General features: G+C 40.3%; 1 protein-coding gene across 5 annotated transcripts in view; it reads right to left on the bottom strand.

Annotated features, from left to right (window-relative positions):
• LOC129327285 (bromodomain-containing protein 4-like) overlaps positions 1 to 18,291 on the bottom strand; it is a 111,151-nt gene that overhangs the window by 56,896 nt on the left and 35,964 nt on the right. For 4 of the 5 annotated variants that reach the window (XM_054975791.1, XM_054975795.1, XM_054975792.1 and 1 more), the window contains exons 2-5: positions 16,079 to 16,163; positions 2,761 to 3,079; positions 1,594 to 1,731; positions 838 to 973 (exon numbers count right to left, since the gene is read on the bottom strand). In XM_054975791.1, the coding sequence (XP_054831766.1) occupies positions 838 to 973; positions 1,594 to 1,731; positions 2,761 to 3,045 (559 nt within the window). In that variant the 5' untranslated portion in view covers positions 3,046 to 3,079; positions 16,079 to 16,163. Of the gene's footprint in view, positions 1 to 837; positions 974 to 1,593; positions 1,732 to 2,760; positions 3,080 to 7,005; positions 7,031 to 16,078; positions 16,164 to 18,291 lie in introns of those variants that run through there. The other variant, XM_054975794.1, reaches the window with a different exon arrangement.

The raw sequence follows: 18,291 nt of genomic DNA, 5'->3' as shown, positions 1-18,291 counted from the left end.
TGCAGTTAACAACTACTGAGAGCAACAGGACTCTAATCTGGAGAACTGGGTTTGATTCCCCACTCCTCTGCTTGAAGCCGACTGGGTGACCTTGGGTCAGTCACAGCTCTCCGGAGCTCTCTCAGCCCCATCCACCTCCCAGGGTGATTGTTGTGGGGATAATAAGGGCATACTTTGTAAACTGCTCTGAGTGGGTGTTAAGTTGTCCTGAAGGGCAGTATATAAATTGAATGTTATTATTATTATTAAATTCCTCTTGACATTTCTTTGAAAGTGTTATCCTAGGATATTAGTTAAGTTACCGTAATTTTTAATTTTTTAAATGCAGAGATTAGACAGGAAAACACATTTTTACCTTGCAATTTTTTAACCACAATTAGGTTACTTCTACTATTACAGGAGACAACGTCTTAATGATACAATTTCCTTTGTGCTGTTATTACATGTTATACCAATGTCATTTTTAAATTTAAAAATATAATTTTGTCAACATTTTATGATGTTGTCCGAGTGATACCATGTATTGCTTTTCTGGGTGTAATACTACGCCCACGCTTTCTCACCCTCCTGAACATAGTTCTCATTCTGAAGCAATGCTAACTCAGAAGTCCCAAATGTTTGAAGGATCACACATTTAGGTGGTCACAAAGTACAGAAAGCGATTCAACTGAATGAAATGAATAGTGAACCTCATGACCACAGAGTCCCCTGCTTTAAAAAAAGCAGAAGCTTATCAGTTTATGATAGCACTAAGTCTTACTGCATAGTTTAGCAGAAACAGTTGAGGTAAGAAATAAGGAAAACTGAACACATGAACAGTAGATAACACATTTGTACCTGGTTCCTTTCTACCACGTCCTCTTCCTTTTGCCTGGACTATAACAATTTCAGTTTCTTCCTGGGGCATTTCAGAGATTTTCTGGAGAAAAAGCTTTTCTAAAGCTTCTGCCATTAAAACTATATCATCCCCTGGCTGAAAAAACAACAAATGCAAAAATAACATCCACTTCTGGAGATAAAGACATCAGGAGAGAATGTACAATTGTTTAGTACTCTATATAGAGCATGATAAGGACAGCTAAATGAGCTTAACTGAGATCAATGCTAATACCTGCCTATCATTTTCATGAACATATTAGATGTGCAAGCCATAATTATGTTACTGCTTACTTCAAGTTTCTCCACATGAGGTTTAAAATTATTCCAAGCTTTTAACATGCATTGCCATACACACCTAAAAATTGGATTTCTAACAAAATTCTTGGGCCTCAGATTGTCCTTCACTTCCTATGCTATGTCTAATGCAGTTACTTACATATTCTCCAATTCAGTCTCTCCAGCCCAAATTTACACACATTATGAGCATAGGAAGTAAAACCATTTTAATACAGCAATGTTGACAAGCAAAGAATCCTTGCAAATTACATAAAGAGCACGCCAAATTTTAAGAATAATGCTGTTTAGCTAAATGCATAATTTTAGACTGAAAAGATGATGAAACTATGTAATACTACACTGGCCAATTTAGATGTGAAGTGGGCAATGACTGACGGAGGTATCGTTTAAAAGCCCAAATCCATTCGGTCAACACACCTTATTGTAGATATAACAATTTGTAAACATTGTATTGAAGTCCTGGATACATTCTTGAGCATTCCAGTAGAAGTTATTCTCCAAACGTCTCTTTATTGTTCCCATGTCCATAGGAGTTTTAATAATTTTATAATAATCCTGTTAGAAAGAAGATAATTAAATATAACAACTAAAAATTCCATCAATACTGCTAACATGTTTTTCAAGTAAAAAACTTAAGATACAGCACTGGACGCAAATCTTTTTTGCAGACAGAAGGGCACTTCTGCTAATGAAGGGGGGGCATTTCTTTGGATTCCACCCTTCCACTGCAAGCTCCCCCACATCATATCCAGTTTCCTCTTTTCTCACTCATGCTCAACACAGAGCAGTAACTTTCAACTGAAAAGAGCAGACACAGAGAGGAAGAGCTGAAGCCTTCTTTGAACATTTCTAATCAACTGATATCAATGCAAACAACAATTTGTCCTACATATTAATACACTGAAACCAAATGAAGAGAATAACGTGAAATGTGAATAAGCAAAAAAAAGTATTGCCAAAATAATAATTTGCAAAATCCCTCTATAGGCTAAAGCTGTAGTTAATACTAAATATCTATTTAATTCCAATAATGTGCTCTGTGGTAGTAAGTGCTCAGAATAAAACAGCTATTAGTCAGCAGATCTGCAATCCACATTAAACAACAAGGCTGACTGAAGGTTAGGGACTAGCCATGAGGAGTGGAAACAAATGTCAAATGGTATCCTCAACCTACCTCCGCAGTCTAACAACCTACCTACTCTTCCATGATCTCCGTATCACTGATCCGCATTATCTGTTATTCTTTCTTTACTCTTCACTCATTTTCTTGACCTTACTATCTCTGTTCTAATAGATACTAGCCACATGTTCTAATAGATACTAGTCACCCTACTGTGGATACATCTGTTGCCTCTCCTCCTGTGGTCCTTCAATCACTACCATGCTTTCTCTGCTCTCACTGTCAGTATGTCAGTAACACTTTTGAAGATTGTGTTGACTTTCTCTTTAAACCCCATTCTCTTCATTGACAGAAGCTTTTCATGCTCTTTTCTATCTTTGACTTTCTTCTCAGATCTTCCCTTTCACCATATTCTATCTGTCCCTCAGCACTGCTGCTCTTTTCACTTTGCAATCTATACTTACAGGGAGGTTTAGTTTGACAGCGTCCACAGGCTGCTGGAAAGGCCATGAAAACTGGTGTTTCCATAGTGTCTTAAGCACCACTTTGAGCAGATACTGTAGCTGGTTGGTCATACGCTTGGGTCTGTTAGGATTTGCAGTTTCTGGTGGAGGTGGGTTAATGGCTACAGTATTGCCTTGTTGGGGTTGGGCCTGTGCCTGTGTTGTAGACATTTGTGTAGCTTCTAGTCCATCCCCCATTACTGGTAAATTTCTCAGTCTTGTCCCAGGGCCACTTTCCGCAGACATGCTATTGATCCCATTGCATTCTCCACCAGGCACCCTGTATAGCAAATAAAACAACGTTAAACATGAGTAAAATGTAGTTGACTACATATCTGTGTACTGAATATAAAGAAAATCCATGCATGCTTTAATGGATACAAAGATGTGCCCATGTAAATAGCATGCAGCTTAGCTTACTTTTGTTTTTTATAAGCACAGACAAATCAATGACTTGTTTATTTGCATATTTAGTTATTTATTTATTCATTTAGACATCAATGGTATCTCAGCAATCAGGCTTAAATTCAGATGACACAAATCTCAGTTTGCTTATTATAGCTAAGAACATGGTCACTTATCATACGCACAGACGTTCTCACTCACTGCTTCCCCAATTGTGGCATGCCAAGAAAGTCTTCAACTAATTAACTGTAATGTCTGAAGATGGGTGCCAGTGCCTTCATTAACAAAGTTTAATTTCCTTCCATGTAAATGGGATTAAACAATGATTAAGAAAATCAGTTACTTCAATAACTGAAGTTAACAATTTATCCTCATTTAAAGGAAAAACAAAATGCTTTCATGCACAATTAAAACAATCTAGTAACATAAATAACTACTCTTTGAGAGCAAAAAAAACCCTTCATATCTCCAACAATCATTGAGTAAAGCCTAACTCAGCATATAGTTGCAGTGTGACAACATAATATTGCCATAAAGCAGTCTTTGGCAGCACCATCCTAAGGAGTTTTACCCTTGATTTCTGAAGGCTGTTTTGGGTGGCACCGTGGGTAACTCCAGGACCATTGCAGCCTTTTCACACTTTAATATAATGTTCTCCTCAATAAATATGTTACATAATCTTTATTCATTGTTAGCAGTAGCCATAATCATTGCTACATGTGTTAAATTCACTTGTATTTGCAACAAATGTTAAGATAACATGAATATCTTTAGATATTTCCTATACAAAATTTGATGCAGGAAATTCCAGAGCGTATAGAGCAATCATATGTTTTTCCTGTGGTCACTTTTCACTGAATCTGGAAAAAGTTTTTTCAACAAAATGGAAATAAAATTAAGCAAAAATTTCTTAGCATTCTCATGAACAGTCTGATTTTGTTCTATACGTTCTCAGGCCTTCTTGATCACATTAAAAATGGCTACATACGTTCAGAAACTTGATGACAGTAAAGAGCTAGTAGCTGCATTCAGATGTAACAACATGACATTACAAGAATGAGCCTTAGAAGTCCTCAGGCTCCCCAGGGAAGCGAATTGGGCCCAAATCTGAGCCGAATTGGCCACTGCAGAGAACGTCTGTGCTCCTGTGCAACACAGAGGCCCGATTCAGCCTGAATCAGGGCCAAATTGGGCCACTGCAGAGCATGGTAGAGCTTCCGTGCAACACAGCAGCCTGATTCAGCCCAAACTGGGCTGCTGCAGCACGCAAGGGTATGCTGTGCTGCCCAGGAACGCACCGCGCTGCCTGGGGCGTGCTCCGAGTGGTGCGTTCCACCCCACTGGCCAGGTAAGCAGGGGTGGGAGTGGAGGGTGGGAGATGGGGAACCTGCCCCCAGTGGAGGACTGGTATCCCTAGCAGTGCAGTATTGCCTTCAAACCCCAGAGCCAGTTTGGTGTAGTGGTTAAGAGCACGGGACTCTAATCTGGAGAGCCAGGTTTGATTCCCCACTCCTCCACTTGAAACCAGCTGGGTGACCTTGGGCTAGTCACAGCTCTCTGGAGCTCTCTCAGCCCCACCCACCTCCCAGGGTGTTTTGTTGTGGGGATAATAGTAGCATACTTTGTAAACCGCTCTGAGTGGGTGTTAAGTCGTCCTAAATTAACTTTCTGTATAAAGCCTCATTTTTAACCTCCTATTCTCACTTGTAAAATAAGGAAATAACTTTCCAGGAGTTATTTATGATAGCAAAATCTATTTTCTTTCTTCAGTGAAAGTAACACTGGACAGAACCCATGCTAAAGTGTGGGTGAAGAATAGACATTTTCCCCTCCCACTTTCAACCCATTTTTGCCTTTTGTTCTTATTTAACACACATGCACTGGAATGTTTTTGGTCACACTACTGGAAAAATACCTACTTCACAGCTGAGAAACAGAATAATCAATGATGGGTGGGAATCAGTGGGAGAGGGGACGTTTTCCAAGTCTTGTTTTTTATTACAAATGGGCTTGAACTGCAAGCTTGGTCCTGTGATAGTTAACAAGTTCAATCCAATTCTCTGGCACATAAAAAGCAGGAACCAAGTATCAAGCCCAGAACATGTATTGCTTCACTAAATTCCATCTGGTCAAAATGTTCCAAGCTCTTCGCATATTTATCACGAAAACTGTTACAGTGACCTTGTAATATAGTTCAATATAATTAACATTGTAATGCAGATTGAAATAGTAGGGAAAATCAAAGGATAAAAAATATTGGTTTGCCTAAAACCAAGTAAGTTAATAGACTCAGATGAAATCTGAACTGGGGACTTCAGAAATCACCATTCACATACTTAGCTACCACATTACATCAGAAACATTAGTGCCAAAAGAAAAACTGGTAAGAAATCAATACTGAAAAGAATGAACTTAGATCAGTTATGCTCTTTTGATCTATGAATCTTTCTAGAATTTGGCCCCATTCTTCACATCCCATGCTATAATATGCTTTGATTTGATAAAGTGACCACACTGTAATGGACTGTCTTATCTGCACCTTACTAAACATCCAACTATCTCAAAACAAAGATTTATCTTTGACTCTTGGGTAGCTTTCAGAAATTAGTAAGGCCTGTCAAACAGGACTGATCTTTGAACAAACCTGCTTATCAGTACATTATTTTTAGGGTCCTTTTTGCTTTGCCCTTCCCATCAAAGTACACAGACACCTTTCCAGAGCTTATTTCCTTTATTGAAATTACACCCTAATTTCTTTATGAAGCATGTTATCAAAATATATATGGTTATTAATATAAATCCTACAAAAACAGAACACAGAAAGGCAGTAAGAATTAGGTTTGCTAACATTTCCTAATTAATTCTAAGTTTAAAACAATCAAAGTTTCTATGAAATGCATTAAGATTTCCATAGCATACAATGCAAAAATAAAATCCTCACCTAGATTCTCATGAGATTTCTTTCAATCAGAACTCTAACATGCTATCTGACTTTGCATATTTTATAGATTATCTTATGCAAATATCTAAGATCTTTTCATGTGATAGTACAAACAAACTGATTGGTTTGATGCTTCATTAGATATTCATAATTTCTATTGTATAACCTTCTAATTAGCCAAAAATGAAATTATATTCAACCTACAAAACAAAACTATAAATCTGTGAGAAATGACAGAAAGAGTTAAGTTGGCAGATCACCATTGGTTCATTTTCTGATAGAAGAACATTAATCTAGATAGAGTCTGCTATTTTTAATTAGCTGTCAAAGATTAAAAGGACACCTGTTTTGGTTATCTAACATGCTGAAAAAAACACACAGACAGTTCATGCAAAGTTGAGAAGTTCACCCAGAATACTCGTGTATTGCTTTAAAACTGCTTACTGCAATATGCTTTAATCTATATTACTGCAACAACACTGTTCTGCTATAAGGATAACCCATTATCCTCAGCAAAAATTTTAATACAACTCTCTATGATCTAACTGCAGATCAACTGCGTACAATTTTATGCAGCATGAAAGGAACCCTTGAGGTACCATTTTTGAGGCTGTTCCCTTACTCAATATCTTATACACTAATATGAGCAAATTCATCAGAGCTTCTGCAGAAAACACTCTCTCCACCTTGAGTAACTTCAGTAACTAAAAGTTTGTTATGGCCTAAAATCCTCCTGTACTTTTCTATGTCTCCTAACACACATCTTCAAAAGATTACACTGTCATGTATGACGATAACACAAATATATCATCAGAGTCAATATCAACACAAAACATTTGATGTTGTAACTATGCATTTACCAATGGGCTGTACCCAGTGCAAGGACGTTGTGAGATCCTTGCATGAATCCCCACTCTTCCTGGCTTTCTGCCATTAGCTATTTCTGATCCCAAGGAAGTTTACTGCCAGGGGTTGAGGGACCTATAGGAAATAATAGCCATATGGTTAAGGAGGCTGCAGTAGAGATGGGAACAGAGATGAAATCACTGTGTTCTGCAGGACATGAGTTCCACAACCCCAGGAATAAATGTTCCCAAGGTTGAAGAAGGCTACTGGGGGAAAGGAGAGTTTGGAAGATACAGGAAGACCCATAGCCATTAGCACTTTCTCCTAATGGATTGCAGGATCCAAGCCAGTAGTTTATACCATGTATTATCCTAATAATTTGTGAGGTGATGAGGCACATACTGATGTTCATACCAATACTATGTTATAAGTTGTTTCTCTTGCTGTGTGAGATAAATAATAACTTAAATGTATGTGATACTCAAGTATTCCAATATTGGAACCCACATCTAAAACCCAAAGGCAGTCCCACAAACATGGTCCGTAACAAGCCACTAGTTAAGTCTAAAAATATACTAACAATTACCAGAATATCTTCACTACCCACACTGCCTTCACATCAAACGATCACCATCTTCATCATAGACAGTGAGTTCAGGCATTGAGCTGAACAGAGCCCCCAGAACCTGACTCATCTTGCTAAGAAAATAAATTGCCTGTTACTTAAGCTCTATCATGGAATACTACTAAGCGCGATACAACTTCAAAATCCCACTGCTACCACCATGTAGGGTTCAAGGCCCTTTACATCCTACTTCAGGCACTGAAAAAAGTCACACTGCCAGTCAGGCAGAAGAGAAGCTTTACCAAGTTTTGCCTTCACCGAGGCCCTGACTCTCCAACCCCTGGATTTGTCTTTAGGGTGTACTCATATCTGTCAATAAATTCAGGCAATGCTTGAATAAAATATATTCTATTAAGTTTAAAGAGTGCTGCAAAGCAAGAAAGCACTCAAACAAAACAGGCAACAGATATAAAACACATAGAACAGGGTTTCACTCACCTGTAACTGCTGTTCATCAAGTGTTCTTCTGTGCAGGCACACATGAGAACTGTGGAACTGCACAGAAGACATGACAATGAACCTTTACTGTTTTATGTAAAACTTTGAAAGCTAATTAACTTAAGTTTCTCTGGCTTGCATCCAATAGCTGTTCATCTTACTTATCTGGTAGCACATAGTCCCTCTCCATACTGAGTTGGTACAGCACAGAGGCTTGCCAGGTGAAGGAAGAATGGTAGGTGTGGAAAAAAACTATACTGAAAGGGCTCTCTTTTCTAGCTCTCAGTGTATCACAAGGGAACTCAGGAGCTAATCAGGGCAAAGCAACTAACTGGCTTTTCTGCTATGAGAACATTCAGGCAGGATAGCTGATGGGACTCTGAGCCTGGTCTTCAAGGTTGGAGAAGGCTAGAAGGCTCTATTCACTAAAGACTCCAAAGACTGCTTGCAGGTGCTGTTGATTAGCAAAGGCACCATGTTTCAGCTAGGTCTGGGCCTGCAAACACTACATTGAACCACACTGAACCAATGTTCAGCCATGCTTGCTAGAATCCTATACATTAGGTCAACTTTCCAGACATATACTTCCTTTGATAACGTAAATACAAGTATCTTGGCTATGTACAAATCATAAACAATGCTTTATTTATCAGAAATGCGTAAGGATTACAACTGGCCTCCTGAAAGCAGAATATAATCAATAGAATGATACTAGCAAGTCAAGTCTGATGATGCTAAGGAATTCTGGTTGTTCTGCCAGCAACACTGCCACCACAATAGTCACTTTGATATAGCAGAAACGGCATTTCTTTCCCGCTAGATGAGATGAAGAGAAGGAAGAAAACAGAAGAAATAATTTATGCTGTTGTTAGACACTGAGAAAAGAGCAAATGAGTCAAGCAAGATAGGTCGATTACAGTGGGCTTAAAAACAAGTATTTTTTACTGCACGTACTTGGCAACAGACAGAGGTGAGTATGTGTTAAGCAAGTTGCTTGCATGGTGACATCTGCTTTGTATGAAGGTTGTGGATATCATGAACAATGAATGAAGAATTTTAGATACTGCAAGGGAAGAGGCAGCAGGTATGATAAATATTAGCTCCAAGATCACTGGGAAATGAACTCCCCAGCTGACAGAAGAAAATTTTAGTTCACTATGCAGGATGTTGATATTAGATGGAAGAATCAAGAGAAGAGTCATTTTGTCCCCTTCTAATCTTCATTCAGCCAACTGATCTCTCTGGCCCCTTAACAATGAGTAATCTCTTTTTCCCTAATAGCCCTGGGCTGTAGCTGGGTGAGGGGAGGTACATACATCCCTACATCAACAGACAGTACCCTGTAGAATAGTCAACAGTCCCAGTCCCTTCACCAAAGCATCTCTCTGAGCCATTTCTTACAGGACAGTCCTATTACTTGAGTAAAAACGCCCTCCTGAATAATTCAGTTTTGCATAGTTTGTGGAAAGCCAGGAGAGTGGGAGCTTTCTTGACCTCCTCAGATAGGCCGTTTCATAAGGTGGGGGCTAGCACAGAGAAAATGCATGTGTGCAGGGAGCTGTAGATTTTGATATCTGCAGGAAACAAAGCTGCTGTGGCAGAGCATACAGGGAGAGGTAGTCCTCCAGATATGAGGGTCCAAGGCCATGAAAGGGTTTCTATGGGATAGTCAGCCATTACAGAAACCATCCCCAATTCGCTTCTAATGACACCTTAGGGAGCTGATCCTGAGTGCAGGTGCTGCCAGTGCTGGGTCCCGCCACCTTTCTGGTCTCACTTTTCAAGGAGGGGAGCATGTTTCTCAGGGGAGGGGGTTGCAAGCTAGTGGTGCTTCAGCCACAAGCTTGGCCCTTGTAGGAAATGGGGGTTGTGCAAGCAGGTGCCCTGTCTAGACCTTCAGTGTTGCCCCCCCTCACTGGGCAGGGCTTCTCTTGAGCAAGCACCTCTGTTGGGGTGAAGTAAGCCCAATAGCAGGGCTCTTTCTGCACTCTGCACCCACTATCTGCAGAGTGGGGGAGTAGCCATGGCAGTTAGGTAACAAGTTGAGTGACATGCTCCTGATAATAAATGAGCTGCGGTGTTCTGCACCAGGTGGAGTCTTCAAGTTGACTTTGAGAGGAAAGCTATGTAGGTTTCATGAAGTTGGATTCTTATGCTCTCCCTCCCAAACCCATTCCCTTATTTTACTTAGATTAAAACGTAAGGAAGTTATGCAGCAATTGTCACCATACATTAAAGTGGTAGAAATGATAGGAATGTGTCAGAAATTAAAACCAAATTCCACTACCTATGAGTAATCTTCAATTTTATGCTCAAGAATACTTCGGTCAACCAGAGACCTAGAATAACAACAACGGTAAATTTACTATTAATTTCTCCAAATGCAATTACAGGGACAAAAGATTGATAGCACTACTGCTAGTCCTCTACAAAAAAGCAATGAAAAAGTGTCAACTTCAGTCTTAAACAATACTCAAGGCCCATGTAAAATAAAAACCCATCTGCTTCTTATTTACTGTTTGGAATTACACTGAGCAGTGCTCTTCCAATATTGTACAAGACAAGAAGACAGACAGAAGAGGGTGCTGAAAGATTTGAACATATATCAGAGAGCATACTGTAAAGGCCAAATTAGAGAGGACTGATTATGTCTCCCACCATTTCTTTAAAGAACAAGTTAACTCATAGAGTTGTTCTGAGGACTGAAAAGGGGTTTAGTTTAATGCTTTCCTTCATTGTTTTCCCCATCCTCAATTGCAATTAGCTCTGCAGGAGAAAAAAGGCAGGTACAGCACCTCTACCTGTCTGCTCCACATCTGATTGCAGCTTCATGAGCATAATTTACAAGAGGAACTAGGAAAGAAAGGTTAACCCCTCCCCCAAGACCAATTACTCAATCTTCAAGACAAACATACAGGGCTGCTAATTAATTTTAATATGTCTAATATGAACCTGAGTGCTGATAATTTCTGGTGGATATCTTATCTTTTGGAAGGATTGCCGTTCTATCTCCATGTGGTTAGTGACAGGTGTGGGTGCCATATGGGTCCTTGATGAAGAAGGTATGGCTGTAGTGGAAGTTGTAGTGGAGGTCTGATGGTCATCTATTGTACTGTGGAGAACCAAGGTCTTCTCGGCCACCACGGGGCTATGAGTATAATGTCCACCCTCTGTTCTGATATTCTCCGTAGGAGTTTGGGTATTACTGGTAGAGTAGGAAATGCATACAGTAGCCCTCTAGGCCACTGGGCTGTCAGGGCATCTGTGCCCTCCACTTTCAGATGGTAGTATCTTGAAAAGAACTGCGGTACCTGGTGATTGGTGTGTGAGAAGACTAAGTCCTGAGATGGCGTCCTGAAGTGAGTTGCAATCTGTAAGAGTATCTCCCCCTTGAGTGTCCATTCTCCTGAGTGGAAGGACTCTCTGCTGAGCCAGTCCACCTGGGTGTTGTTCATACCCTGGATGTGCTCGGCTTGAATTGACAGCAGTTGATTTTCCGCCCCGGTGATTAATCTGTTCATTTTTTGCTGTAGCTGGAAGGACCTGGAGCTTCCCTACTTGTTGATGTAGGTCTTGGCAGCTACATTGTCTGTGCGTATTAGGACATGTTTGCACTTTATTTGGTTGCTGAAGTGCAGTAATGCCAAGTATATGGCTCTCATCTCTGGGATGTTGATAGGTAGAGAGGTTTCCTTCTTGGACCACAGGTCCTGAGTAGGTATCTTGTTCAGAGTTGCTCCCTAACCTGTCTGGCTGCATCTGTGAAGATCTGTTGGAGCTGTGGAGTTAGGAAGCTCTTGCCCTGTAGTAGGTTGCAGTTGTGGGCCCATCATTGGAGGCTTTTCTTGACTTTGAAGGGAACATGTACCCTCATGACCGTCTTTTGTGCGATCCGATGTTGTAGTGGGTCTCAAGAGCGCTTGGAGTGGTCATACGTGAAAATGTCCCCAATATATGGCCTCTGTGTTGGCTACCATGAGGCCCATCAGTTTGGTCAGATCCATGCGTTGTGAGCTTGGACTCTTGATGACTGATATGGCTATGGGATGAAAATGGCCCTGGTGGCCCTCTGACCTTTGTTTAAATGTAGATGAAGGCAATGCCTCTCTGCTACTCTTACTAGACTTATCAGCAGCCTTTGATACAGTGGAGAGACCTTAAAAGACTATGCAGAAACTACAACTGGTACAGAATGCCACAGATCAATTACTATCAGGCATCAAGCAAAATCTGTGTATCGACCCTTGAAGACCTTTCCTTGCCTACAGACAGCCCCCCAACCTTAAACGACTTCTCACTCACAACTATGAATCAGCCAGCATAGTCACCAGCACAGGTACCAGGCCCTGCAACAGACCCAGATGCCAGCTCTGCCCCTATATCTACCCAGGGAATACAATTACAGGACCCAATGGCATCAACTACACGGTCCCTGGCTCTTACAGCTGCTCATCCTCCAATCTGATATATGCCATGTGCCAACAATGTCCTTCTGCTCTGTACATTGGACAAACCAGCCAACCTCTACGCAAAAGAATAAATGGACACAAATCTGACATTCGAAATGGAAACGTCCAGAAACCAGTGGGAGAATACTTCAATCTACCAGGACATTCCATCAAAGACTTAAAGGTCGCTGTAGTTCAACAGAAACCTTTCAAAAACAAAATCCAACAGGAGGCTGCTGAACTGGAATTCATATGCAAATCTGACTCTGTCAAGCTGGGACTGAATAGGGACTATGAACGGGTATCACATTATCACAGGTAACAGATTTCCTTTACAGAGGCGGGGTCTGGGGGAGCTCAGTGGCACCTGGCGTGGGCTTTCGGGGACCACAGATCTCTTGGTCAGATGCATCTGGCAGGAAGAGCTGTGGTTATCGAAGGCTCATACTGCATTGGAATTGGATGGTCTAGCTGTTTGGCTGCTACAAACTAACAGGGCAAACTCCTTTGAAGCCAACTGATCCACACACCAAAAGGAGATGTTTACATATACTAGCAAAGGAATGTTTTGGTTGCTCCCTCCCCCTCCCCCCCTAATTGCCTCTTCTCTCTCCTCCTCTTCTCCTCCCTCCTCTTCTGTATTTGACCAGTCTCTGTATCATGCATCTGACGAAGAGAACTTGATTCTCGAAAGCTTATGCTACAATAAAATTGGTTAGTCTTAAAGGTGCTACTGGACTCTTTTTGATTTTGCTACCACAGACTAACACGGCTAACTCCTCTGCATCTATGACCCTTGTATGAAATGCAGACCACTAGGAGCTAGAAAGTATTATCTTCTGACTATTGAAATTACCCCTTAGACCAGTTCAGCTTTTTCTTAGTTCTAGCAAAAACTGCTAACATGGTTCCAGGCATTCCCCAAACCCGTTTAGTTATGTAAAGTAGACGATATTTAAAACTTCCTATTCAAGCCATAATCTTGGAGATTTGCAGAGTCCTTTGGTAATTTTTCTTATCTCCTCATGCAGCAAAATAAAATGTAATTCTTTGTTTCAAAATGTGAAAACACAAAATTCTTATTTTGTTACTTCTTATTGCCATTCTGCAGTCACTCCCTCCAAGGTCTGGGCTATCACATATGAAGCCCTTCACGGCCTTGGTCCCATATCTACATGACTGCCTCTCTTCCTATGTCCTGCCATGGCAGCTTAATTCATCTGAACAAGGCCTTATGCTGGTGGCCCCCACCTTATGGAACAGGCTGTCTAGGAGGTTAGGAAAGCTCCCACTCTTCTGGCCTTCTGCAAACTATGCAGAACTGAATTATACAGTAGGGCTTTTTATACAGGAAATAGGACTGTGCTGTAAGGAAATGAAGTCCTGGGGGCTACTTAATTCTCCTCACAATAGACCTGCTCCCGCAATTGTTTTTGCCATACAAATCAACCCCTTCACAGTTATAAACCCTCTTGATCCATAATAAGTAACACCATCTATTGAGAAAAGTTCTATAGTTAACAGTACATGCACTTAATCACAATACAGAAAAAATTCAACAGAAAAAGTAATATTAACATTTTGTTTTCCTTACAGTTAAATTAAACAGTTTCTCATACCTTGATTAACTGATTAAGCTGAGTAAAACTTAAATCCTCTCAACACCTGTAGTATTTTATCAAGATGTCACATTCCATTTTGTTATGTTATATAAACAAAAGTCACTCTGGACACAATATGGATAAGCATGCACAGTTTGGGATTTCCAATCCCCTCCATCTGGCCACACAGTATTCTGTAGCACATAAAATACTTTATTTGGTTTTCAGTATGTGACTGAAATATCAATCTGTACTTTTTCACCCAAGTTAATTGATGCAGTCCTATCAACCCTGTGGATTATCAGCATTTAAAAGATGTTTCCAGTGTGTTAAAGGGGCTGTGTTACCTCAACAGCAAATTAAAACTTAATATTGGGGGATTACTAGGCTCTTAATTTTAGTTTATCACATAAAAAGCATCAGCTTCTATACAACTAACCTATTTTCCCTGTATGTTTTAGGATGTTGAGCAAATTACTTGTCAAATTATCACTAACTATTTTCAATGATTTTCCATTTTTTTCAACAAAAGTTAAATTTAATACATGGTGCTTTGACCTCCACCCCCCAACTCACCCCTTCTTAAAGAAAGGAAAGTTGGAATTCTTTAGCAACCCAAATCCCAGAAACAACATTATACAAAATGAATGTACATTTATGTAATTTATGCTCATTGTGGAGTTTTGAGGTCCTTTGTTGCAAGATTTGAATTTTACCAATTTCCCATATAGAATGCATGCTCATGGCAAAAATTAAAGAAAAGCTAAAGCAGTAATTAGTCAGCGGAGTTAAGTTTAAAAATGAGGTGTTTATGGGGAAAGAAATAAAAGAATAAGCAGCCTGAAAGTTACAGGATGTATTCCATACAGAATGACAGTATTTGACCATACAGTATTTGACCAGTTCGGATCAGGCATCTGATGAAGAGAACTTGATTCTCGAAAGCTTATGCTACAATAAAATAAAATTGGTTAGTCTTAAAGGTGCTACTGGACTCTTCTTGATTTTGATACAGAATGACAGACAGTAAGATTTAAGGTGACAGAGATAAAGGAGAAAATTCAGTGGATGTGTGATAAATCAGAACAATTCTTGAGTGACTGCAGCTCAATGAAGGAATTTCGTTCAATGTGCTCTGTCTGTGATGAAGACTAAACTTCTGAAGCTTGGTTATGCCAATTCATTTTTCAAAGCAAATCATCACCACCAACAGCTTTTGGAATCTGACTGAGACAAGATATATTTTGGCCTCCTAGAGTCTGGCTAAATGCTTTAACTTAAACTGGATTGGAGCTGTGCCAGTTCAAAGGTTGTTTGGTCCACCCACAGGCACTCAAGGTTCTGGATTAAAACTAGAAATTCTTCCCTTCCTTTATCATTAACCAATTATTCTAACCCCATTGGGAGAGGTGCATAGCTTTAAGCCACAGCTTCTAACCGTAATCAATGGCAGCACCATCTGAATAGGACAACCTATTTATTCTGTCTTTGCAAAGACAACCTTCTAGTTAAGGATCTGAATAAAGAGCCCGCAGCAAAGTCAAAAGCCTGGTGTGCCAAAACAGTGATAATATACGCAGAAGCAGCCAGCAGCTAGTACAGATGGGTATAGATCCCTCAGGCTGAAATGAACTAAGGCACTGAAAAGATGCATTGCAACTCTTATTCGTGTTTAGATCATCAAATGAAAAAACTTTAAAATGGAAAGATAGCAAAACCTATCACTACTCTTCAGCCACAGATTCTTGTACTACAACAAAGTCACATGTTTAATGTAAGAAATACAATTAATTTAGCATCATGTTAGCAGTGGTCAACAGTTGGATTTCTTCACAATTTTATTAAAATGGTAACAGTTTTACTTTCCTATGACCCACAAGAAACCCTGCAAGACAAACACTCAAAATCAGAAAAAGAAAACCACAGCAATGTTAAATAACATATCCTCATGTACACAAAATGAATTGACACATACCTTAATCCAGAGTTTGTCCTTCTCTATTTTCTTCCAGTTATTATCCTTTAACTTCCATTTTGACACTTCACTTTGAAGTGTAACTCTGTAAAAGAATACATTATATCAGTATAAAAATATCTAGATAAATAAAACACATTCCCAATATTCCACTTTTTTCAAAAAAAACCCCTTATTTCTAAACACAAAAACGCCTTCCTGGGTTTAACTAAAAGCAAAACCTGCTTCCAACAATAGCTAGCCAATACTTTTAGGAAGTTCACAAACAAGACATGGTATTCTCAATTTTTATCTCCCTATCTGGTAAAGCATTGTTCCAAAAGATTACACCTCTACAGAAATTTCACTTAGCTATGAGGAGTAATAAGTGAAGACAAAGCTAAACTCCATGAAGCCCTCCAAGGACCCATGTACACTACTGCATTGACCATCCTTATCATTTGCTAAGTTACTGGTTAACATGCCTACATACTTCTACTTCTAAATTTATCTGAAGAAGGGAGCTTTGACTCTCAAAAACTCATTCCTTGGAAATGTAGTTGGTCTTTAAGATGCTATTGGACCTTGTTCTTCTACTGCAGATCAACATGGCTACCAACCTGAAACTATGGTCTACATCTGTAGCTGGAAAGTTCTCCATTCTGAATGCTGCAGCTACCAAGGATAGCAGGATTTAATTAATCATCTTTCCCTCAAAAAACAGCCCCTAAATCAGGGATGGAGGAAATATCTCAAACAAGAGGAAATCCTAGCATTTCCTTTTTTCTGTATCCAATGTACAGAGTACAGCGGTGGAGGGAGGAGAGGCAAGGAAAGACAAATTTGTGTGCCCTAGATACTATTCTTTCCTTTAGAATATCTTAAATGGAAATCAGATGTAACTCTCCTGCTACATTTCTTCTCTCACCATTGTGCCTCTATTCGTGTTTATGCCTCATTGTGTCACTGATTTACATTAACAGCTGCTTCTCATAGCACGTGCACCAGACACCAACTAAGTCACAGCACATTCCAAGGACCTTGCTCTACTATATAGGATGCAAGCATGTTGCCTATACTGTCATGCACTGGATCCTACAAACCATAAATGAAAGGGCACTCACAATCATTGATCTTTGTAGCTTCTTCCTTTCCCAGCAGTCCCCAAGATCTCCAAAAAGCTGATACCGGGGGTCTCAAGAGTCTTGTAGACAAAATGTCATGAAGGGGATTACCACAAGATGGGGGAAATGATCTTTATGCTTCCACCAGTGGATTTTCCAATGCTACTAGAGTCCTCATAGAAGAGAATAGGGGTAATTTCATTCAGTGTTCTCTGTTGCAGGCCCCCCCCATGCTATTTTGTCCACAAGACTCCATGACTCCCAGTCTCAGGAGAGCTACTGGGGAACAGGGAGGTGAAAAGATATGAATGCCTTACAACAGTTATACTCAGTGGCTCTTCAGCATGCCACCTGTGGCTCTTCTGAGCACAATCTCCCAGTTTAGCAACCCCACCCCACAGGAAAGTGGGCAAGGACTGGTAGGCTTGTGATTAGCATATTGTTCCCACCTGGAAACAGTGCCAGGAGAGGATGAGTAAGTGTAAGCCACCCTGAGGTGCTTGTCTTGTGCCCAAGATGGAATCTGAGCACTTGTCCTCTCCATTCCCATTCCCATTCCATCCACACACACACACACACACACACACACACACATCCCATTATCCAGGCAGTTGTCAAGAGAAAAACAAGCTGGCCACAGATGAGAGTAAAAGCACTACCACAGCAGACATCCAGGAAAAAAGAGCATGCTAGCCACATGCATGGTTTTCCTCCCCTTTCTTCACAACCAACTTGCTATGCTCCAGGCAGCTTGGCAATATGACTTGCCAGAGCTGCTGTACCTCTTGCTTGTGATACAGCAAGAAGGCAATGAGAGAAGTAAAGGTGCACAGGCTTCTTGTGAAGAAAGGCTTCGTAACGCTGCTGGCTGGCTCAGAGCAGACTCCTGCAACAGGACGCCACTGTACTCTTTATTTCCTATGCTGCCTGATGTCTTCTTGTTCCAAGGCTACTCTACCTTTGTCATGAAAAGAGCAGAGAAGTGTGGTAGTTTGGAACCACCCTCTGGAATGCTCATGGCATGACCCAAGCAGGCACCTGCAGTAGAATGCATGAGCAGCTTTTATTTCTATTTCTTCCTTCTTACTTTTTTTCTTGCACTCCACAAAT

Source organism: Eublepharis macularius, chromosome 4 (genome assembly GCF_028583425.1).
Source record: "Eublepharis macularius isolate TG4126 chromosome 4, MPM_Emac_v1.0, whole genome shotgun sequence".
In the NCBI taxonomy this organism is placed as follows: Eukaryota; Metazoa; Chordata; class Lepidosauria; order Squamata; family Eublepharidae; genus Eublepharis; species Eublepharis macularius.
The sequence above is the reverse complement of the archived record's forward strand: the minus strand, read 5'-3'. Positions and strand labels throughout refer to the sequence as shown.